We start from the raw sequence: 17,022 nt of genomic DNA on the forward strand, positions 1-17,022 counted from the left end.
AAAATACATATTCTACACTCTCCCCAGTTCTGTCATGGGTCTCTCGGGCAGTGTCCCTTTCTCCATTCATCCTTTAATCAAGGTGCCAGGCCGGGCCCTGCGGGGTCAGATCAGCGAGGGTCTCAGCCCTGTTCGTAGTTAAAGCATTGAAGGGGGATGAGATGCATCCACTTACAACTCAATTACACTATGTGTACGGGCATTGGTGTGTGACTAGTGCAAAATACTTTCGAAATTCAGAAGAAGGTCCTTCTAACCGGGATCATCGTGGAGGTGGTAGCGCCCAAGTTAGACCTTAAAACATGAGCAGAATCTTGGGAGGTGGGGCAGGACTGGACGGGGACTGGGGGCCCGGGTAGGGGGCGTGCACGTCGATACCTGTGCTCGTGGCCCATCAGGGCTTGCTGGGCAGTGAGGGTTCTGTTTAATGTGTGTGGCTCCTCCTCTTCTAGTTAAGGGTGTGAGCCTGTTTGTAAGGGTTGAGCTTTGTTGTTCTGACAGTATGGTGGCTTTTCCCCCAACAGGTACCCCCTTGAAGAGCCCCTCTTTTGCAAAGAAGGTGAGTCAAGGTGCACTGCAGCCTTGCCCAGCTGCCTCAGGAACAAAGTCCTGGAGCCCATAAGGCGAATGTGAGGGCCCTGCCAACGTTTCTGCCCAGGAGTCACTTGACCACTTTACACAGGAACAGCAACAATGCTGATTTGAGAACAAATACACAAACATGTGTTTCTTTTCTTAACTATTTACCCAGGAAAAGAATAGAAAAACAAAAGAACTGAGTTGCAGTTTAAAAACAGCTATCAAAATGCCCTGTAATCAGAGGGCCCCGGCAGTTCTGGGGGCCCTGCAGCCGTAAGGAGCTGGTGGATGACTCCTCAGCCAGCTGCTCCCAAGTGCCAGCGGGTCAGACTGCAGGATTCAGGCTGCCCTGTGTCTGTTTCATCCATAGGCTGAACCAGGGCTTGGGATTTCATTCTGTTTTCCTATCTCTTCCCCACTGGTTTCCTGGGAGGGTTGCTCCATGGCTGCCCTGGCCTTCCTCATCATTGCCAAACATTTAGCAAAAAAAAAAAAAAAAAAAAAAACCCTTACAAAACGTCATCTGGCAGCAACTGCTGGCTTTTGATTCATTGAATGTTTAATGAGGCATCCTAAAGTAAATGGAAGTGGGTGTTTACCGTCACAGCTGTTTGGAATGACCGTGGATTAGAACAAAGTGTTCTCAGGAACATGGGAAGTAATTAGTGTTTAAAATAATCCGCTTCTGATGCCCCTTCTGAGCCACCTGACATTGTCTTCGTCAACAGGACTCCTTGGTCCCTGACTCTGAACTCTCCCAGTACTTTGCCCACGATGTCCCAGGCCCCTTGTCAGACTTCGTGGTGGCCGGGTCGGAGGACGAGGATCACACGGGCAGCGGCTGCAGCACCTCCGAGGACGGCAGCCTGCCATCCAGCTCCTCCGGTAAGTGACGACTGTTTTCCAAGCCGGGCCGCACTGGTTCACGCATCGCGGTGCTGCCGTAGGAAAAGAGAAGCGGAAACCAGGCCTCTGCTTGAGTGGAAGCCGCCTTTTTACCCCAACTACATTCAGAGTGTATCCTGGGAAACGCAGCACACTGTTAATGGCCGGCCACTCGAGCCTGCGGCAACGGGCTGGGTGCCCGGTCTGTGCGGACTGGTGAGGGAAGCCGAACCCGCCGCCCCAGGTGCTGTGTACACACCTGAGCCCTGAAATCAGTGGCGCCAAATCAGGATCGGCAACCTGATGGCCTGGGTTTCAGGGGAATCCCAGCCAGATGTCAGGTCCTTGCCTCCCTACACCCTCACTGAGTTCTCTTGACACAGCATAGGTGGAAATTAGACGTTCGATCTGGTTTCTCCTCTTCTCCGTGCCCTGGGAGAAAGCGGTCTCAAGTGGCCTGTGCTGACTTCCCAGACTTCTGCTGGCAAGGTTTCCCTTCTCATTGTATTCCAAACATGCAAACAAGAAAATGCCCTGTCTGAGGAGAGGCCCGCGACAGTCGCCCCGCCTCTTACTCGGAGCGCCACACAAGCTTCCTCTGGTCTGGGGGAGACACTTCCAGGCAGAAGCTTGTGTAATTTCCCACTACACTTAGCAAGATGTGTAGAGTTCGCAGAGCAGCCCGGGCCGTTTTTCCCTTCGCTGCTGGGATTTATTCATAGATTATAATCACAGGCTTCCCTGGACCACAGGGTCTCGGAGCTCCCGTGCCCTCTGGGGAGGCCCACCTTGATGCCGATGCAGGGAGGACCTCAGGTGACCGGAAGGCCCAGGCGAGGGGTACTTGCTTGGTCCCCGGACAGCCTCCTGAAGAGGGATTCTCAGCAGCAACATCTGGGTCGGACCCCAGAAATGCAATAGACGTCCTGGATGGTGACAAATGATACATTTCTATTTCTACACAGTGCCCATGTTTAAGTTAAACACTCGAGAGGTTCGGGTACAAAAATAAACACACAAAAAGGGAGGCCAGCAGGAAAACGGGAGAGGGAAGCCGGTGCCCGCTGTGTGCAGACCTCACACAGCCTTGTTGTGGGAGCCTGGCACCCCGTGGCCACAGGCTGCCAAAGGGCAGGGGTGCATGTGGACACGCTCAGGGGGCACATTCGAACATCAGGCCAGACAGCTTTTTCATTTGACTTTCCTTTCCCGCCAGCTCACAAGGAACCCGGAAAAGCCAGGGCCAACAGCCTTGTGTGTCTAGGGAGCCAGCGGGGCTCCGGGCTCTTCCACAAGCAGGTGACGGTAGCCAGACAAGCCAGTCTCCCTGGAAGCCCACAGGGGCTCCGGAACCCTCTCCTCCGCCAGAGGAAGGTGGGCTGCTACGAGGCCGACGACGCCAGTGATGAGGGCGAGTTCGACAGCGAAGGTGACTGCATTTCCCTCCCAGGGACCCTCCCAGGTTCCAGCAGGTCTCGGACGGAAGACAACTCTAGGCCTGTCTCCGTGACCTCTTCCAAGGTCACAGGTGCCAATGATCAGAAGGAACATCCCCCGAAAACACTGGTCAGCAAGGCCTCCTCAGTGCCTCTCCTGGGCAGTGCATCAAACTTAGAGGAGACTGTCCCAAGGGACTTGAGGGACACTCTTCTGCATGCAGCCAGCCTGCTGTCCTCTGCAGAGGCCCCCAAGGGTGGCTCTGGCGGCTCGGGGCGGAAGGAACTGTCTGGATCCAGGAGTTCACCCAAACTGGAATATAGAGCTGGGCCGCAGAGTCCAGTGAGCATGGACGGCCCCACTTCCCCCCAGAAGGATGGGAGCCTCGTGTCTAGGCACAAAGTCGTGGCCAGGGTCAGCCCACACTGCAAGCAGCCAGAGGCCAACGCCAGGCCCAGCGGCTCGGAGACAGTGAGCCTGACGGAGGGAGCTGATGACCCATGTGGTCTGGATTCTAAAGTCCAAGGCACTTCAGGGCAAGTGACCATGACTGGTTTTCAACCAGGTGGAACTGTGGAAAAGGTAACTGATTTTCTTAGTTACTTGGGATCTAAGTGGATATTGTGTGAATGAATATGGAGTGTGTTATAAAGCATAGGGGCATCTGCCTGCAAGAAAAGGTAATGACGGGAGAATTCTCCTTTAACAAGGCATTCATTTCAGTCCAGGATGGCTCGGGAGCCTGTGAATACATCAGCGGGACGCAGGGGAAAGTGCTCAGGTGTTGAGTCATGGATCATTCGGCCGAAAGATACCATCGCTCTCTTACCTGTACACGGGGCCCGTGGTTGATGATGGAAAGGCAGTGCAAGGCAGGCAGATGGGAGCCCTGGGCCTGGGCCCGGTTTCTCCCCTGACTGGCTGGGTGATCTTTGAGGCAGTTACTGAGCCTTTCTGAGCCACCATTGCCTGGGCCGTGGAGGAGGGACGCCCTGTGCCCTGACCAACTCCCAGAGTCGGGTGCCCATCAAATACAGGGTAACAGTGATACCCACTACTGATAAAGTTCTGAATGACCCTTAGTTTTTTAAACTTCTTCCAGTGATTATGTGTGAAGTTACACGGACCCTTGTTGTGAGGTCCCATGAGAGAGACTGACAATGCCACCGTATTAAATGCAAATTAGTATTTGTTCTGTTCCTCCTTGGTTACGCCTGTGTCAGAATGACCCAGAATTATCAAACTGCTCATTTTTTAAATGTCAGAATACCTCCACTTTAGCAAGGAGTAAGAGACACAAATGTTATTTATGATCTCCTCAACACAAATGATTTCTGTGTGAGCAAAGAATCTGAGGTGACTTGTGAGGCCGTATTTATAAAGATGTGTATCCAGGTGGTTTATGTAAACATACATGTAAATAGACCCGGAAAATACCAAGTCACAAAAACTATACTAAACAGAAGGGGTTTTCTTAACCTCGTACAAAAAGCAGAAATGTACATCTTTTTTCCTCCTCCTAAAAAATTATTACCTCCAAACAGCGCATGTGATTTAAAATGTAACATTCACCTAATGGGTAAACCTTTTCTCTTAAAAAGTATCACTGACAAGTTTTGGATAACTATATAAAGCCAAACTGGCATTTTTATTCATCATAATTTATATCTATTAAAATAAGGCCTTTTGCAATTGTGAACTAGTATTGCCAATATGAACTTCAAACAGAAACAGCATTTAAAACTTTTGTTCCAAAGAAGTTTAATTTTTCTCTTAAAAATTTTCATTCCAAAATTTGATCTTATTTATACATAAGAAAGAAAATAGAATGCATGCCATAAAGTATTTACCCACAAATAGTGGAAGCTAAAAAAAAATCTTTTGGTACGTGGGTTGTCTCCTGTTTTTATTTAATACTTTTTCAAATTGAGAGGAAATTCCCAGAACCTAAAATTAACCATTTTAAAGCCTACGATTCCCTCACAGTGCCAGACAACCCCCACCCCGTCCAGCGCCCACTCTCTCCTTCTGTCTCTGTGTCACGTTGGTGCCTGACTGGCGTACAGAAAATTAACCGCGTTAAACCCTGTGCAGATTTCCCTCAGCAGACAATTGACATTTTACTGAATGAATTGGTGGGGGGGGGGGGGGGGGCGGGACCAGAGTAGCTGAAAGACCCTCTATCCCTTTCACTTCTTCCCTCTGCTGCCACCTTTGGGCCAATCTCTGACTCGAACCCAGAGGAGAAAAGTTCAATTAACGCTCTTACCTTTTTAGCAAATTTGTTTTACAAAGATTTTCTTCACAGTAGCTATTAGAAGAAAGGAAGATAGTCCTTGGCACATGGCTAAAGTGAAATTCTGAAATAGTAACTGTCAATTTCACTTGCCCAGATTAGTCCCCGCCCTAACTAGCAGAGCGAGGAGCTGCTTTCTACACTCTCGGATATCCGCTCTGCGGTGCAACGACACCACCTTCCGTCTGTGCAGCCTTTTGTGTGCTGCGTGCTCTTCCTATAACTCACCTAGTCGTCTTGCACTTAAACCCCTATGGTTAGGCAGGGCAAGTCTCCTCATCCCCGTTTTCTTCCTTTCTCGAGCGTGTGGCGAAACACCTAACAGTTGGCCCTCTTGCCCACCTTCAAGTGCACGGCTCAGTGACAGTAACAGCCTCAGTGCTGTGCGGCCGTTGTCACCACCCATTGCCACAGCTCGTCATCTTGTAACTCTGGCCCTTGACCACTAACTCCCCCACACCCGCCCAGCCCCTGGGCACCACCGTTCTGCCCTCTGTCTCTCTCATTCTGACTGTGCCGGGCACCTCGGGTAAGTAGAACTGTATGGTATTTGCCTCTGTGACTGGTTTGCTTCACTTAGCATGATGTCCTCAGAGCTCATCCATGTGGTGGCCTGTGTCAGAATTCCCTTCCTTTCTAAGGCTGATTCCCTCCCACCTTCTGTAGAGACCACATTCTGCTTATCTGCTCATCTGTCGATGGACTCGAGTTGCTTCCATATTGTAGCTCTTGTGAATAATGCCTCTATAAGCGTGGGCACATTAATGTCTCTTCAAGACCCTGCTTTCACATTTTAGGTATATACCTGGAAATGGGATTGCTGGATCATAGATAGTTCTATTTTTATTTTTTTCTTTTGAGGAAACTCCATACTCCACAGTGGCCTCACCGCACCAATTTACATTCCCACCAACAGTGCACAAGGTCCCCATTTCTCCATGTCCTCACCAACCCTGGTTATTCTGTTCTCCGATGATAGCCATCCTGCTGGCTTTGAGGTGCTGTCTCATTTCCCTAATCACCCGCATTTTGAAGTCGAGAAGACGGAGCCTTAGGAAGAGTGACAAGAGCGTGCGATTTCTAGTTAACGTAAACCCAGAGTCTGGTCTCGTGGCTCCTAGTCCAGAGCTCTCTGCATTTTTCCCAAACCAGCTCTGCTCTGTGTACGATGTCTTGGGATGCAGACAACCCGAAAGCTATAGACAGTGACTTGCTGTTGTCATTGTGCCAGGAACCTCTGCAGAAGCTGACTGCCGGGCACGGGCCCCACCCAGGTGCTGGCCGCCTTGCCGAGAACCTGCCTGAAGCCACGCCAGACCAGGGGCAACAACCTGGGACAGGTAAGATTATTCATTCGTTCGATGGGAGGGTGGAAGTGCCCCTAGAAACCACTACATGTGGAGAATTTTAAGAGGGAAGAAAAACTCTTACACAGATTAATGGTACTTAAAAGCGGCCTGCATCTAACATTGTGCCTTTAGCTCCAATGCCACAGACAGGGCTTGCATTTTCATTCAGCTGGCCCGCCTCACCCGTTTTGTGACATGTACCTTAGATTTGAATCTGGGCAGGCCCCTGGCTTTCCCGGGGCCTAGGGAAGTGATGTAGGGCCTCCACAAGTGTCTTGAGCCAGCCTGTTATTGCCAGGTGCTCTCTACTCAAAGGCCAAGGGGTATAGGTCATGGTGTGGGCTGTGGAGCCAGCTTCCTGGGGTGACCCTGGGTACATTGCTTAGCCACTCCAGGCCTCAGTTCTCTGCTCAGTGCCCTAGAGCCCTGGACTCGGGGCCATGAGACCAGACTCTGGGTTTAAGTCATGCTTATGGTCACAGCGCTGACCTCACAGGGCTAGGAGGAAAATTAAGTGCAAGAAAAGCTCTTAGCACAGTGCTACGTTATGCTAATTGGTTCTTAATTAGTGACATAGGAACTTGAGGAGGGACAAGGCATTCGGAGTAGACACATTTCTCAAAGCCAGAGCTCTCGCTGTGACTTCTTCCCTCAAGCCTCAGGCCTGCAGTTCCTGGGAAAATAGCAAATCTTATGTTTTGTTTATGCCAGTTCCCGCCCCACCCCCCACTGTACGGTGTCATGTGCCAGATGTCATAGGCAGATTAGCCCCAGAGTGCTAGGGCCTGGGGAGAGGGCCGCTCTAGGACCAGGTAGCTGCTCTCCACTGTCCCTGGCATGTAGCACCTTTCCCTGCACCACTGAGATTCCGTGCCACTGCTTTTCGATTTTAGAGAAAGAAGGAGAGAGAGAGAAAGAAACATTGATGTGTTGTTCCGCTTATTTATGCAGTCATTGGTTGATTCTTCGATGTGCCCTGACGGGATTGGACCCTCAGCCTTGGCCTAGCGGGATGGGCTCTAACCGAATGAACTACCCAGCCAGCCAGGGCCTCATGCTGCTTCCTTTTTCCCTGCATTCATTCCCTTCACTTCCTCGCCCTGCTCATCACTCTGGTCACACTATCCCTCCAGAACCCCACTCGAGTCCCCAGCCCTCTGGGACAGCCCCCTCACCCCCCTGAGCTTGGTGAAGACCCGGCTAACGCTCAGCGTGGACTGGCGGCCTGTCTGCGGCGTTCTGTGTGTTTTCCCAGGTCAGCCTCATCTCTGTGCGAGGCAATGAGTCCCTAAAGTTCGGCGCTTGGACTGCTTTATACTTCCCCGTGTGGCTCACAGCCCACAGTTGGAAGCCAGATGGCAGGTGCCCGGCCAGGTGCTGGAGCCGAGAGAGACAGGCAGCCTCTCAGAACCTGCGTGAGGCTCAGGAAGGAACCAGAACCGCAGCCTGAACTCTGTGGCATCTGCCATCACGGGGCGCGGTGCAGGGAACACGAGGGACGTGCTCCCACTGTGCCTGGTCCTTAAACAGGACCAGGAGAGGGGAAGGGGCAGCAGCAGCGCTGCCGGCAGCCCCAGGGGAGCGTCCAAAGCCGCGTGCTGCTTGTCACGCCTGCTCTCTCTAGTTGGAGAGACAAGAAGTCCTACACTCAGACTGTGGAATGTCCTTCTGAAGAAGACAGAAAAGACAGTTTCCCAGTTTTTTTACTTGAGTTTTTCTGTTTTCTCACATTTTCCCCTTTACCTCCCATACCGTCACCCCATCTTTTGTTTACTTTCTCAACACAGGACTGGATGGCTCCCCTGACGTTGTCCCTTCCCCAGGGCTGAAGGGGTCCGCTCACCCTGACCCCAGCAAGACCTCAGGGGACACAGAACGAGTGAGGCAGCCTGAGGACCCCCGAGGGCCATTGTCACCCAGTGTCCCCAAGTCTGAGGACGGATGTCACGTCAGCCTTGCCCAGGACCACAGCACCTCTCCAGGGGAGACCACAGCAGCTCATCCCGACTCCAGCGCCACTCAGGCAGTCCCCGAGACCTGCCGGGCAGACACCCCCGGGAAGGCAGGTGCGCACGGGGGAGCCAGGCCCGAGGCAGAGGGGGCGGCTCCAGCAGGCCCCGTCCTGTCACCAGGCCAGCTCGTGCGCCAGGAGAGAAGAGGAGCTCCAGGTGACCAAAGCCAAGCTCTGCACACGTCTGGGGCCCTCACACCCGAGCACTCCCGGGAGTCCACGCTGCTCCAGAGAGCGGACGCCAGGCCCGAGGGGGTGCCGCAGGCCGGCGCCCCCTGCCCGTCACCCTCCGACAGGGCCCCCGACGGCCTCGTCACGGAGCAGGCGGCCTCGGAAGGCAGGCCGCGGTGTCCGGACAAAGGGGAACAGGCGAGTCAGGAGGGAAGCTCGCAGGGCCCGCGGCCCGCAGCGGCCGGAGCCGGAGCGGGGCGTGCGGGCCGCGCTGAGCCGGGCACCGGTAGCCGGACCCCCACCTCGGGGAGGGCCTGGGCCGCAAGCGTGCCCCCGCCACCGCAGTGGGTCTCCCAGCCCTCCGTGCTGGATTCCATCAGCCCTGATACACACTTTGCTGTGAGCAAAAGCTTTCTGAGCAACTACTCGAGAAATTTTAGCCCTTTTCACGAGGACAGCACGTCCCTGTCGGGCCTGGGTGACAGCACAGAGCCGTCCCTCTCATCCATGTACGGCGACGCCGAGGACTCGTCTTCCGACCCCGAGTCGCTCCCCGAAGCCTCACGCGCTGCCACCCGGGTCAGCTGGTCCCCTCCTCGTTCTCAGGGGTCTTCGCCTAAGGAAGAGGCCACAGAGTCTGAGGAGGAGCAAATTGAAATCTGTTCCACCCACGGTCCCCCCAACTCGACGGCGGCACGCCCACCAGCCCGGGCTGCGCCCTGCCCTACTCCAGCCGGGGCTGAGCCCTCTGCCAGCGGTGCACCAAGCAAGGCCGCAGCCAGTCCCCGCGACGGGGTGTCCCCTGCAACCCCGGGCGCTGCCCAGCCGTCGGCTCTCCTGGGTGGAAACGCTCAGGGGCGCAAACTCCACGCAGACCTAAGGATGGCACAGAAGCGCAGGTCCTCGTGTGAAGGAGCCGCAGTGGAAGCCACCGGCACCGGCTCAGCCGCGGACAACAGCCAGGCTTCTGAAGCCGCTAGGCGTTTGCACAACCACGTGGTCCCTCTCAGCCCTCCTAGCTCAGTAAATGGTTTGGGACATGACTTGCTGGATGGTGAAAGCCCGGACAAAAAACCAGACACAAAAGCTAACGCAACTGAAAATCGGTCCCCCTTTCGTGTGGGTGCCCCTGAGAGTGGGGAATCTGTTTTGACAAACCTGCGCATCTCTGAGAGTCAAGACCCAGACGACCTGCTGCAGAAGCCAAAAATGGTCTCCAGGAGGCCCATCATGGCCTGGTTTAAAGAGATCAATAAAGGTAACCAAGGTACACATTTGCAGAACCAAACTGAAAAGGAACAGTCAGTGGTGCCAGCCAGAAGTCCCAACTCCAAAAGCCAGGTGCTGAGCACAAGCCACAAAAAGGGGGTTACTGTGCCTAATAGTCCCCCTCAGCTGAAACTGAATCTTGAAAATAAAGATGCACCTAAAAAAAGTTCAGTGGAAACCCTTTTAAGTAACTGTCAGAAATCCAAATCTGGTCCTAAGCTGAGGAGACTGAGCATCAAGAGCAAAAGCAAAGGCGGTTCCGAGGCCCCGGCTGCTAATCCACCAAAGGCCAGTGGGGCGGACCACAAGAAATCCCTCGTTTCCCCCCAGGCCTCCCACAAAGCGCTTTCTAAGGCAGCATCACACCGGCTCCAGGGAGCCGGCCATGAGGACTCCGGCAGAAACACTACAGCCACTGTCAAGGCTCCCCCGTGTGTGCTGGAGAGCAAGCCACCTCCTGCAGCTCTGGGGTCATTGAGACCGTCGGCATCGGACACAAGCATCAGACCATTTATTTCATCCCCGACCTCCCCCAAGGCTCTTCCTGAGCAAGGTGCAGGTAGTAGGTTCCACACAGCTGTCCACTCGGAACCCGACAGAGGCTGCCCGGCCACCCCCAGATCGCCTAAGTATGGACCAGAGAGCAGGGTGGCCGCGGGGACAGGTCCCACAGCATCAAGGAGCAGTGCATCCACAGTAGTGGACGTGTGGGAGCTCCCGCCTCCCAGGCAGGGCCAGCAGCTCTCAGCCAGCCAAACAAGTTTGGTACCAGAAGTAGCCCAACCTGGGGTAACCGGCGACAAAGGAAGCCAAACAATTGCTAGCAATCCCCCAGAAAGAACAAACCAGCTGAAAATAGTTGAAATTTCTTCTGAGAGAATGCCAAAGAAAGCATGGAGCGACATGCCAGCCGAAAGTGACAGGCAGGGAGGGTTCTTGGCCCAGAGCAACTGTCAGGAGAAGAGTGAGATCAGAATCTGTCACCAGTCAGTGGAATCATCCCCAAACCATCCACCCTCGCTCACATTGTCACATGCCTCCCAGGTGGAGCAGGAAATGCGGCGCTCCTTCAGCACGGCCAAACTGGCCACCTCCTGCTCCCCGCAGCTGCCTGCTAAAAAGGCAGGTTCCTCTCCGGGAAAGTTGCGCCAGATGTCAGAGTCCCCAGGGACACCCAGGAATGGCACACCAGGGGGCCCAGCCCTGGACGAGCATCCCTATTTCACGCCAAGGCCAGCCACCAGGACCTACTCCATGCCAGCCCAGTTCACGAGCCATTTTGGACGGGAAGGGCCTTCCCTGCCCAGCCCAGGTCGCTCTCATCGGGACAGCCAGATCCCTGCTACAAGCAGTGGCCTCCTTGAGGCCAAGGTGTCCCAAGGCGGTGCTTTTGGCCTGGTTAATGGACAGGGTGTACATAGTGTGAAGCCCCTGCTGGAGACGTCAAGGAACCTTCCGACACCTGACAAAGGGGATGGCCTTTCAGTGCAGGAGACGAGCTGCCTAGTCACAGACAAAATCAAGGTCACCAGGAGACATTACTACTCTGAGCAGAACAGGCCCCATGAATCTACCTCATTTTTCTCTGTGAAGCAGAGGATCAAGTCCTTTGAGAACCTGGCCAATTCTGACCGGCCCATGGCCAAGTCTGGGGCTTCCTCTTTTCTGTCTGTGAGCTCCAAGCCTCCCATTGGGAGGCGGTCTTCTGGCAGCGTGGCTTCGGGGAGCTTCGGCCTCCCCAGTGACCCAACCTCGAGGTCACTGAGACGCAGCCTGAGCTCCTGCAGCGAGAGCCAGAGTGAAGCCAGCAGCCTCATCCCCCAGATGACCAAGTCCCCATCCAGCATGATGTTGATGGTCTCCCGGCAAAACCTGGTGGAGGCCAGTGACAAAGGTCCTGACTCTGACCCGAAGAAACCACCCGGACCTGCGGGGACTCCCACCCCAACAGTGACACCTGCCACGCCCAACAGGAGGGACAAGTGCTCTGTGCGCCACACCCAGCCCTCTCCCCTGTCACGCTCTAAGCTCCAGGAACTGAGGGCCTTGAGCATGCCCGACCTCGACAAGCTCTGCAATGAGGACTTCTCTGCAGGGCCCACGGCTGTGCTCTTTAAAACCGAGCTGGAAGTCGTCCCCAGGAGGTCGCCTGGCTCCCCGGCCGGGGGCCTCAATGGGTCCACTGCCCTTCTGTGCCCTGTGAAGGGCGGGGACAGGGCCTGTCCAGGAGGAAGAAGGCCTAAAGCCGGTGAATCTGGGGCACCCAGCTCCACCAAGGAGGAGGGTGAAACCACCCAGTCTCCGCCTTCCGGAAAGAGCTGGTCAGTTTAGTAAGTATTTGCCCTTCCCCCTTTTATTTAAATAAACTTTTTTATTATTATTATTACAGACTAGTTTTAGATTTATAGAAAAGTCGCAAAGAACTTGCAGAGCGTTCCCATGCACCCCTCACCCAGTTCTTCCTAACGTTAGCGTCTTATATAACCACCATCCACTGATCACAAGAAGTTAACATTGGAACAGCAGCGTTAACTACAGACTTGATTTAGCTATTACTGAATTCCACAAAAGTCCTTTTTCTGCTCCAGCATCCAGCCCAGGATTCTCCCATTGTTTTTAGTATCATTACTGGAACAGTGAAATGCCTGCTGGGAAAAGTGTTTGCCAAAACAGTGTGCTAAGGAGGGGCTTCTACAGGACAGGGCACTTAAGCAAAAGCTCCCAGCCATGGTGGATGGGAAGTCTGCACCTCAGGAAAGAATCTGGGCCTTAGAAGGTGACTGCAGCTAAACAGGGAATTTCTAACATTTTAAAACACTTCACTTCAGCCTATACATTGCTTATTTTTTAATGCATCAAATTTTGTTAAGTTACCACATTGGTTCCCTAACATCCAGGAATCCCTGAATCCATAGTAATTCCCCCTGGAAATACCTAAAATATAGTTGAAAGGAGCTCGTGTTAAATGTGTCCTTAAAAATGGAGAAATTGCTTTTTTCCTCTAACATTCTCCTAATGCATTTGTATTATTTAGTTTGGATCAGCTTCTAGTGTCAGCGGGGGACCAGCAAAGGTTACAGGCTGTTTTGTCCTCGGTGAGGTCAAAAGCTACCGTCCTGACTCTCATGCAGGAGGCGAAAGCACAATCAGAGGTAAGTGAAACACAGAAAACACAGGGAGACGAGGCTGTGGCCAGGTCCATGCCCGGGAATGTCCATGAGCTCAGAGATCCAGAGAGCCCTTCTCCAGGTCTCGAGTTGTGAGTCTACAGCTCACTCTTCTGTCTTACTTGCAGATTGCTTTAGAAGCTACACCTTGTCTTGCATTTTTAGGTGCCAGACTGGTATAGCTGCTATTTTAATTCTCCAGTGGCAACTCGTTACTGACCTCCCATCCCACCCCACCCCACATTTCAAGTTTGTCTGCACAGAGTCCTCAAAACAGAACCAGGCAGCTTGGAATTGCTAGGGAAGGTGGACTTAAACTACCTGTCAAGGGCGCCACCTGCTGGGGATATGAGTTAACGTCTGTGTGGCCCTGCCCTGGGGTTCCCAACAAAGGAGCTCATTAGTCATTACCAATAGTCTTTAAATAAATTGGATGTGGCAGTAACAACAACAAAAGAAACCATTGGGCTGGTGGAGGGGGGGGGGTGTCCTACCTAGAATACTTTTCTGAAGTGCAACATTAATGTCTCAGGACAGGACTACCCACAGAGATTTGCTAAGCCATGAAAATGTTCTATTTAGAGAAAAAAGCAAATCTGAGCTGTTTTCCATGAGTGGTAATGTACCAGGGTCACTGGTAGCCCCCGAGAACCCTGTTCCAGGAATTCTCACGTTAGAAGGGCTGTGACGCAGGCCCCTGAGGAGGGATTCAGGGGAGACGTGGGTCCCGATGGAAGGGACTGCTCCACCATCTCCTTCCGTCCCTCAACTCGCTACAATAAGGAAACATTTTGCACGGTGATTTCCCATCAGGGTGGTGTGGTGGGACCACACCTTGCCCAGGGCCACCTTTACTCCAGACAAATGTTAAAGGAGAAAACCAAATATAAAAGTTCTCAAACCACCTCACTAGAGATGGGACATTTCAGGGACCATACATACAGGTAGACTTTGTGTGTGGACAGGGGTGCTGAGCGCCCCCTGGAGGCATGTTCTGGGGCCTCGCTCACCCCGGCCCTGGTTCCATATTCACCACCCGCCAGGCAGGTACTGTGGCTTGGTGCTGAAGGTCGTGCGTACTTTCATCAGAATGCAGCTTTCTCCCCTGATTTTCTTACTGTCTTCCGTTGGTTTCAGAGGAGCAGTGAGCAGGGAGGTCCTTACTCTGCCATCTTTAGACCAGAAGTTTCCCGCCTTGCTGTTTTCCGATGAGTATTGTTTGTCAGTGCTGAAAATGGAACTGCCCCAAACAATTGCCTGTTGGCTTCTGGGGCGCTGTGAGGGTCTGCAGTCAGAAAGCCAGCCCTGGTCTCCTGACTGCGCTATGCCCACACCTCGGGGAGCCCTGGAAGTGGGTCGAGCTTTCCTGATGCTGGGCTGAGCTTCTCAGAGGCAAAATCTGGTCAGCACGCTTGTTATCCCAAACACAACTGGAAAAAAGGTTTTTTAATAAATTAAAATTTTGGTGATAATGTTCTGGGATGCAGAAGAGTCTCATTTTCGAATACTTCCTCTCTTTGCTCCAATAATGCATTTAAACAGAAGTGTTCCTATTTTAGCATCAAATGTTGCCTCTGAGAAGCTGCAGGTAGACCACCTGCCAGGCCACATGGTCCTGTTTTTGCTGAGAAAACCTAGTCATCATTCTTCTCTCCACTGAACCATGTCTGAGCACACACATGGTTAAACTTGCCTATCAAGGCAAAAGCCCAACCCCTAAAAGTTCTGTGGGACTGTGTATTGTCAGCATACGGAGCCTTCGCTTCGAATGAACTTCTTCAGAGAAATGTAAAATGCGTTAAGATTAGCCCTTAGGACTTACGAATGGAACCACACACTTTGGAATATTGGGTTCCTTCCCCAGCACAGTACCAAGGGGGTTTTCTCTTTCAATGTTTTCACCGTTTCTCATCAAAGCAATCCTTGAAGGGTATTATTACGTTCTTTTCCAACTGCTGTGTTTGAGAACACCTTGAGTTGATAGATTATAAACCACTTCCTGCGGAACCTAGCAATGCAGATCTTTCAAATGGTGATGAATCATCTCTAGTGTGTGGGTGGAGGAAGTCAAAATTCGGTATAATTAATTAGCCCAGCTCATTTTATTTAAAACTTTTTATCAAGGTATCTTTTGATCGACGATTGAAACATTAGGCAGTCTTTTGTTACTTAACCTCTGAATCCTACTAAGAATGTAGTAGACTAGCTCACTACGAGAGCTGACAGTTTTAATGTACTTTAAATAGTGGAAGGTACTTTACAGTTTCAAACATACTTGGTATTTTATGAGTACTGCTTCACTGACCACACCTGGAACCCGATGAACGGAACACGGGAGGAGGAGGGCACAGAACTCACGGCCTCAACGTGCTCTTACCCTGCTCTTGGCGCTTCTGCGTCTCCCTCGGCTGCCTCGCTGTTTGCGAAACTGTAGACTTAACTGTAGAATAGCGAACTCCCTTCATGATCAACTTTGGAAAGACACAGTTTGGTGCCTACAATGGCTCCACTAGCGTCTAAATGGCTCCGTCCTGGCTCACGCCCACCTTCCTGTGGTAATACAGCTACAGCACGGACCCTCGAAAACCCATAAAGAGACCTCCCAGGAGGAACGCAGTGTGGTTGAGTCGTGGTTCGTCCAATCCAAATACTCTGTGAAAGCTCCTGGAAAACCCCTGGGCTTCATGGTGACGGATCTCAGTGCTATGCTACGGGAGGGTTTTTATCAGCACTCACTACTCTTGGCGCAAGGAATGTACTTTCATGTTTCTGCTTCTTTTCACTAGAATAAAGAAGATGTTTGCTTCATAGTCTTGACTAAAAAAGAAGGCTCGGGTCTGGGATTCAGTGTGGCAGGAGGGTCGGATGTGGAGCCGAAATCGACTGTGGTGAGTGATGATGCTGAGATGCTCCCAGGGAGCCGCTGCTGAAGCAGCTGGGAGTTTGATCAGGACAGAACTCACGTCCGTGAGTCCAGAGGCTGCTGGTCTTCGTTCACAGGGACCCGAACAGGAGTGGGAAAGTGGGGAGCTGAGTGCCCAGTACTTCCCTTGACAAAGACAGGCCTTTCACCCGGAGCTGACTGGTGCACAGGCTGGGCGGCCAAGGAAGTGCCAGCATACATGACCACAGCTGCCCATAGTTCAAATTCAGCTGTTTATGTAGAAAACATCAGAATTAACTGACCAAGCCTGCCTCTGCTTATGAAATTACTTCTTTCTCAAGAACCACAACCTGAAGGTCTGTGTCACTCAGGGCCTTTGAGATCATTAGGGAGGCGGCCTTCACTGGACAAGGTCAGGGCCCCTTCCTCTTTGTATCTTACTGCCCCACGGAGGGTCAGGCACACGTTAGAGACTAGCAAGGAGTTGAGTAAAAATGCGTTCAGACGCTGGCACTGACGTTCAGAATTGCATCCCTCACAGTGAGTATGTTTTTGATAAACCAACTGTCTGGGTGATTTGGAAAACTTGCCGTTAGAAGGTCCCTCTACTGCAGACTTGCAGTTACCCTTTTGCTTTTACTCATAAGGTCGTAAATGAATTCGGCTGTGTCCTGTCCTTGCCCCAGGTCCACAGGGTATTTTCTCAGGGGGCAGCTTCTCAGGAAGGGACCATGAACCGAGGGGATGTCCTCCTGTCAGTCAACGGCGCCTCGCTGGCCGGCTTAGCCCACGGGGACGCCCTGAGGGCCCTGCACCAGGCACAGCCGCACAGAGATGCCCTCGTGGTCGTCAAGAAAGCGAACGGCCAGCCCAGGCCCCCCACCTGGCAGGAGCCGCCCACAGCCAACAGGAAGGGCTCGCCGTCCAGAAAGACCGTCCCCCTGGAGCCGGGAGTAGGTAAGGCTCCCGTTCAC

The 17,022-nt window shown here is 52.7% G+C and overlaps 1 protein-coding gene across 6 annotated transcripts in view; it reads left to right on the forward strand.

Moving 5' to 3' along the window:
- The window catches only part of PDZD2 (PDZ domain containing 2), a 320,114-nt gene that overhangs the window by 297,640 nt on the left and 5,452 nt on the right, over positions 1 to 17,022 (forward strand). For all 6 annotated transcript variants that reach the window (XM_053914075.2, XM_053914084.2, XM_053914089.2 and 3 more), the window contains 8 exons: positions 525 to 559; positions 1,308 to 1,464; positions 2,681 to 3,483; positions 6,429 to 6,537; positions 8,334 to 12,327; positions 13,032 to 13,149; positions 15,951 to 16,052; positions 16,735 to 17,005. In XM_053914075.2, coding sequence (XP_053770050.1) covers positions 525 to 559; positions 1,308 to 1,464; positions 2,681 to 3,483; positions 6,429 to 6,537; positions 8,334 to 12,327; positions 13,032 to 13,149; positions 15,951 to 16,052; positions 16,735 to 17,005 — 5,589 coding nt within the window. The remainder of the gene's footprint in view (positions 1 to 524; positions 560 to 1,307; positions 1,465 to 2,680; positions 3,484 to 6,428; positions 6,538 to 8,333; positions 12,328 to 13,031; positions 13,150 to 15,950; positions 16,053 to 16,734; positions 17,006 to 17,022) is intronic.

The sequence above is a fragment of the Desmodus rotundus genome, chromosome 1 (assembly GCF_022682495.2).
Source record: "Desmodus rotundus isolate HL8 chromosome 1, HLdesRot8A.1, whole genome shotgun sequence".
Lineage (NCBI taxonomy): Eukaryota > Metazoa > Chordata > Mammalia > Chiroptera > Phyllostomidae > Desmodus > Desmodus rotundus.